The following is a 7,009-nucleotide window of genomic DNA, read 5'->3' on the forward strand; positions in this document are numbered from 1 at the left end:
CAACTGTTCACAAAGATGTTCAACTTTAATTCAAAATAGTGTTTCATAGGTGTAACGCTTGTATTCCAAAATGTTTTCATGTGTTTATTCCCCATTTAAAGAAATTACTCAAATTAAATATTTTATTTCGAAATATTCAGAAATTTTAAGAGTATTGTATATTTCTGGTTATATCATGTCATTAATAAATACAGTTTTTAAGATTGGGAAGAAAGAAATAACCGTGGACCGATTTGTTGTTTCCGATAGAAGCACAGTAGTCTTACAAATAATACAGATGTCGCAAACAAAATCAATATAACAATTTTACGCTTGTAATTATAAGCAAACGGGTGATTGGCTATACACCACTTATTTACATAGTCGTACATATCACGCATTAATATGCGTGAAATGCAAAAGGGTCACAACAGACCGATCCAGTAGGCTCCGCCCACGACGCACGTGTGAGCAAGAACACGTGGGGCTCTCCAATGCCTTTCTGCACAACTCTGCCGCGCGCGCCAAGATACGCGCACGCATGTCGGACCTTATTTGTCGGACCTTCGTTGCTTTGTGATTGGTCAATGCACAATAGATTAATGTACCCCACAGGGGAATTCTTTGTCTAAAGCCCCGCAAGTTAATTCTTTATCAAAGGGAATAATATAACAACAGTAGCATAACAGTTTGCACTGGCCATTCTCGTCATGGCAATCTGTCAAGTAAACGAAGTGTGACATTGAATGCTCCTTAATTGAAATTGTCCCAGCTTATACGTAGTTAAACTAATTAGTTCATCAATTTTCATGGCTACTCTAAATGGCTTTTCTAACGATGAGTTTTCTGCTTGTATATTTTGTTGATATATTCTAATCTATAGTTAAATAGATTATAATCTATAGTTAAATAGATTATAATCTATAGTTAAATAGATTATAATCTACAGTTAACTATAACAATTGTACGCAGGTGGGTACAGTTTTTCCGCAATTTAAAGGAATGTTAAACGTACAGCAATAATAAAGGATTTGGATACTTTGAACACAATGTTCACAGATTTACATTAAACTTACACCGTTTGAAGATAATGATAGTACAAAGCTTCCCTGAAAATATTTGATGCTGAGGTGCTGTAGTTTTTTGAGAAATGAGCAAAACAATGTCATGAAAATACGTTTTTACATGCTTAAATAATTTTCTTCTCATGATCAGTGAGACGAAAATTATTTTCATGGCAATGTTTACTCATTTCTCAAAAACTACAGCACCTCAGCAAGAAATATTTTCGGGGAAGCTTTCTACTATCATTATCTTCAAACTGTGTAAGTTTAGTGTAAATCAGTGGACATTGTGTTTTTTGTCCTACAAAAAGAACATTTACCCTTTAAACGTAGTCTACAATAGGAACTCTACGCAGATGTACATCTGTTTACCAACAGCAGCAGCAACAACAACAACAACAACACAAACAACAGCAACAGCACTAATATCAAAACACTTTCTCGAAGACAACATCAATTGGCGGAATTATGTATTGGAAATGTTTATTTTAGTTCCATACCATATTTCCGTGTTTTGGTTTTGTTATCCGGTCTTTAAACGATCAAATTAATATTGTTATTGACCTTGTGGGAGTAACATGGATTTTAATACAAGTCCCCTAGAATGTGCCCTTGGAATTTCTTGTCAATGTCGTTACATTTAAATTGTTGCCCAGCATTAATTATACCATACGGTGGAATACAACATTAATTGTATAAATTGTCTCACAATATATTAACAAATCATTATATAAACAATGGCAGTACGAATACTTGGCCTCTTTATAACGAAAAAAAACAACCGGGTGGATTTCACAAAGAGTTCCCCGAGTTAGGACGAGTTTAAATCCTGACCGAGTATTAACCCTGTGGGTGAAGAGTTAGAATCTACACTACAACCCCTTTTTCACATGTGGCCAGCCTCTCTCTGTTTTAAAGACATTTCCATGGTAAATGTTCCAGCAGTCTATCCAATCTTGTTCCGTTCTGTCAGGGTGTTTGAGCGCGAGACCAGGCCTCCTGCTTGTTCCCATCCTTATGGTGGTGCCAAGTATAGAACAAAGAGCTACCCCAGTAGCTTTTTCCCTCGTATTGCATCTCTTTGGAACTCCTTGCCTGGTGCATGTTTCCCTTCATCATATGATCTTTCATCTGTCAAGAGGAATATCAATTCCTACCTTCAGCTCCTCCGTTTCTGCATTTCAATGTTTTCTCCCAAGTAGCCCTTTACCTAGAGTGGCCTTGTTTTTAACTAGGTTTTCTGGACAAACGTATAGTTTTTATTGTGGCTTCACAATAACTAAATAGTTGGTATGACACTGTCTAGAATTGCAAAGGTCGTTGATTGGAATCCCGTCGTCCGAGTAACATGCCTGTGGTTTGTTTTCAAAAATTATGGAAAGTACTGAGTATCAGTGTAACACACATCGGTGTATTTGGTTAAAACCAAAGCGAATAATGATATATGTATTAGAAAAACAATTATACAAAAAGATACATGATTTACAAATAATTTGTGTTTACACAATTACAGCGACGTCTTCTCGAGTGTTGAGCCGTAGTTGACTGAATATCTCTCAGGAAGATTTTCTCTCATTGCTTGCACTGTACTCCATTCAACCAGGAGCTCGTCTACAATCTCCGCCATTTTGTTGCTTAAGCATCCCGGGCTGTCGTATTTAGATTCGTGAACGGCTTGTAGCGCATCTAAGATCTCATTTAGAGAGTCTCTTATAATATTAATATTAGTTTCCATTGTGAAACGGTGCTCTTTGTCTGATGAAAATGTCTGGGAGACCTGCAACACCGTCTTAGATTCCTGTGAAACAGAGAAAGAAGTTTTTAACTGATTTTCTCTTGTGTCTACTGATGTATTTTTAGGGGCTCCGTATTACCCCCCCCCCCCCCCGATCTCTGCCCATTGGTTGTATCCTTAGAGAGCGGGAACAGTGGCCTATACTTTTGATTCAGTACATTAAGTTTTTTTTCTTCCTCAGGTTAAAGGCAGTGGACACTATTGGTAATGACTCAAAATAATTATTAGCACGAAATCTCCCTTCACGAGTAATGAGGAGAGGTTGATAGTACAAAACATTGTGAGAAACGGCTCCCTCTGAGAAAGAGTTCATTTTACACGAATTGGATTTTGAGACCTCAGATTAAAAATTTGAGGTCTCGAAATCAAGCATCTGAAAGCACACAACTTCGTGTGACAAGGGTGTTTCTTCTATCATTATTATCTCGCAACTTTGACGACCGATTATGCTCAAATTTTCGCAGGTTTGTTATTTTATGCATATGTTGAGATACACCAACTATGAAGGCTAGTCTTTGACAATCCAATAGTGCCCAGTGTCTTTAACTTAAAGAAAACTAGTTTTAATTCATACTTACATCTTCAAGTATTTGAAACAAACTCGGAAACGATCTCTTAGCTAGTTCATCGATGTTTGGTCGCTTTTCAAGCCGCTGATAAAGCCGCTCCTGTAGAACAACGAGTGGAGCAATAACCTTCAGCAGCTGCCCCAGCCTGTAATGACGTGCCAGTGCAGCTAATGTAGGCGTCTCTCCAGTCGTTCCATTGTGTGTGGACTCATTTTTGCAGTGATCTGTACACTGTGCTTCTCGATGAGAGTTTAAGCATGACGTCAGACACACGGATGACTCGTACAGACGCCATGTACTTGGTTTCATCGACCGGACAAGTCCATTTTGTGACATCTAGGAGTAACAAATAAAACAGATGGAACTTAAGCCCGGATTGAATGATACGTATCTTATTTTTAGTGTTATCAAACCAAAGAACAGTTCCAAAATGATACTATGTGAGCATTGTTTTCACAATGGATAAAACAAAAATGTTTAATAGAACTTCAAACGAGCTACCAGTTTATAATTTTCAGTAACAATGCAATACAAATTTAGCAATTTTGCTTGAACTCCATTGACCTTGACGGTCAACGATAAAATGTTTATTTATAGTGACTTTTCAAACTTATACATATAATTTGTTTAAGGGGAGTCAACCTGATAAACGCTTGTGGTTTGTAGGCCTTTGTATTATAGATGACCTAGATACATTTTGGGAGGATTTATAACATGATGTGTTGATCGGATGTGGGGTCAGAGGCCTAAAAGAGGTTACGGGCAAAATATGGTAGGGGACGCCCCGCCCCCTCCCTCCAGTCTTTACATTGTTAAACAGACATACGGAGCTCTAAGGTTAAATCAGTTTACTAAATGACCCCTTTCAAAGTAAAGATTCCATTTAAACGTGGAAAAAGTTATATACAATCTTAACCAGCCATTGTGTTTGATACTCTCTATAGGGAAATGGTTGAAATTGACGTCATTCTAATACCGCCATTAGTGTTGGGACCCATTATTTTGAATGGGTCCGTACAGTCGACACACGTTGTTTTCATTTCGGCAATTTCAATTCGGTAAATATCACGGAAACCGCCCCAGGCAGGAAGTAAAAAAAAAACCATGTCATTTGAAGTGTGACGTCATTCAATGTTTATGGAAGTTTACACATTCTTTTGTATATTGAAACGGGTAACAAACATAACGCCACTTGAACCACTTTGACGTTTACCATATAATACCTATAACTCTTTTGTTTTTCACAACTAAATTTGAACTTAGAGCGCCGATTAGTTTTAATGTCTCAAATAATAATATACGTATATTCCATAAGCACCGATTCTTTGCAACCACTGATGTAATTAGTTCAATAATCTATAAAACTTGATTTTTGGTAATTGTCAAACACCAGTCTTCCCAATTGGTGTATCTCAACATAATTATGCACACAATAACAAATAATAATGTGAAAATTAGAACTCAATTGTTCGTCGAAGTGCAGTGCGAGAGACCAGAACAAAAACACCGTTTTCGCACAAGTTGTGTGCTTTCAGATGCCTTGAATTCGAGACCTCAGCTAGGGCTTTGAGTTCAATTGAAACATTTTAGTGACAAATTACTTCTTTCTCAAAAACTACGTCACTTCAGAGATAGCCATTTCCCACAATGTTTTATTCTATCAGCAGCTCACCATAGCTCATTACCAAGTAAATTTGTATGCTTACAATTATTTTGAGTAACTACCAATAGTGCCCCAGTGACTTTAATGATGAATTTCTACTCGAAGATGTCGCTGCATATTTAATTTAATATTTTCCCGAATGTGATTATCAAAGTGAAGCTAAAGGAGAATCAACTATGGGTTTTGTCTTCCCATGGAGCTCAGACACTGTTACAGAACCCGCTAGATCCTACATTATGTTCACCTATTGTTTGAGGATCACATTAGTACATTGAGGAAACAACACCAGCAATGTCAAAACCGACATTATGAAACACAATCCAAACTATGTTACATATTCAAGGGGAGTCGTCCGGTGCCACATCATGCGATGTATTTTTGAGGATAAAACAATGCAACGTCAATAAAAACTGGTTGGACTCATTCGGTGATGACCTCCCTATGATTGTAAGCGCTTATAATTGCGTATATAAGTCAATGCAACCGTCGCACACATATCATGTTTCTTGTTTCTTTATTTACACCGTTCTTCTCTATCTTCTTTAAGTAACAACTACAACAAAAACAACAACAACAACAGCAGCAGCAGCAACAACAAACAACAACAACAACACAGACATTGTTGGCTAATTTAAATATTGTTGTTATTTATCTTACCAATATTGTTTCCCCCCCCCTCATTGTTGTACTTATTTATTTATGTATTTCTTTTTATTTCAAACACTTGCATGTATTTTTTTTAATGTGGATACTTAACAATCATTTGTTGTTTATGTTTCCATCTCGATAGAGAGATTTAATTTTGCATTTCTGCCAATGATTTAAATTTTTCACGTGAATAATATTATGTTAAATAATACCAAAAATAATAAACATAATTATAACCATAATACTTACAGCGTCATTTTAATCCTCAGAATTGTTAGTAGTAGAGTCCGATCTAATGCAGAGACAATGCAAAGTTGCTGGTGGATTATATACGAGCGTTCAATGATATTGGCTGGAGAATAAAAGCACTTACCTTCATTCACAAACAATGGTCTCTCTCTCTCTCTCTCTCTCTCTCTCTCTCTCTCTCTCTCTCTCCACGATGTTGCACAGCTTGCAATATGAAGACAGGCCTTGATGGCAACGGGCTCCACTGCACACGCCGCAAAGACACTTGCCTCTCAAGCTAATTATGACAAGCTGTCAGGCAGTGTGCGCCGTCATCAAGCGAAGCGAATAAATTATGCTAAATCTAAACTGGGCGTCAATTATTATCATACGCACTACCCGAAACGGTTACGGAACGTTAATGTATAAATCGAGGGATGTTTTTTCGCTTTGACTCCTTATTGCAGACGCACGCCCCCAGTAATATCACATGCAGTGTTTTAGGTCTCAAGACTGGCTTGGTCTCCGTACGCTGGTCTTGATCTCCACTTGCTTGGTCTCCCCTTGGTCTTGGATGTGCTAGTCTTGGTCTTTGTCTCGTGTGTAGGCCTACCGGTCTTGACTAACACTGATCATAATGCGTTTTCCATACCTTGTCCAAGAACACACAATAAGAGAACAATAATTGTATCAAGCAGCTGTTTTCAACGCAAAAAATGATAACACGGTAAATATAAATCGCAAAGTTCAATTATTGATATGCAAATCTCTTGTTTTGCAAGTAAACACGTTTTGCATTGCAAGCTCATCAAAGTGTTTACATTAGGAGTGAACGTTTGTAGTGGTAGTTTACAACACGCGATCACTATCGAACGGGGGGATATTAAGAGAAATACCCAATGCTTTGTATGTTATTTAATGGCAGTGGACACTAATGGTAATTACTCAAAATATTTATTAGCATAAAACCTTACTTTGTAACAAGTAACGGGGAGAGGTTGATAGTAGTAAAAAAGGAACATTGTGAGAAACGGCTTCCTCTGAAGTGGCGTAGTTTTCGAGA

The 7,009-nt window shown here is 37.4% G+C and overlaps 1 protein-coding gene across 3 annotated transcripts; it reads right to left on the minus strand.

Annotated features, from left to right (window-relative positions):
• Positions 1-2,202: 2,202 nt before the first annotated feature.
• Positions 2,203-6,444, minus strand: LOC117298724. Of its 3 annotated transcripts, XM_033782041.1 has the most exons (4): positions 6,092-6,444; positions 3,417-3,743; positions 2,547-2,841; positions 2,203-2,395 (listed from the first exon to the last, which is right to left on the minus strand). In XM_033782041.1, exons 1-3 carry the CDS (start codon positions 6,095-6,097, stop codon positions 2,551-2,553), a joined length of 624 nt encoding a protein of 207 aa, XP_033637932.1. In that variant the 5' UTR covers positions 6,098-6,444; the 3' UTR covers positions 2,203-2,395; positions 2,547-2,550. The 3 variants fall into 3 exon arrangements, with proteins under 3 accessions (XP_033637932.1, XP_033637931.1, XP_033637933.1); XM_033782040.1 differs by having other exon boundaries at positions 2,203-2,841; XM_033782042.1 differs by lacking the exon at positions 6,092-6,444 and adding an exon at positions 5,968-6,081 and having other exon boundaries at positions 2,203-2,841.
• Positions 6,445-7,009: the final 565 nt, after the last annotated feature.

This window comes from Asterias rubens, chromosome 13 (assembly GCF_902459465.1).
Source record: "Asterias rubens chromosome 13, eAstRub1.3, whole genome shotgun sequence".
Taxonomy (NCBI): domain Eukaryota; kingdom Metazoa; phylum Echinodermata; class Asteroidea; order Forcipulatida; family Asteriidae; genus Asterias; species Asterias rubens.

Coding starts and splice junctions, on each gene's coding strand:
- LOC117298724 (XM_033782041.1), bottom strand. Junction 2,842..3,416: donor TGTTTCAAATACTTGAAGAT/GTAAGTATGAAT, acceptor TCTGTTTCACAG/GAATCTAAGACGGTGTTGCA.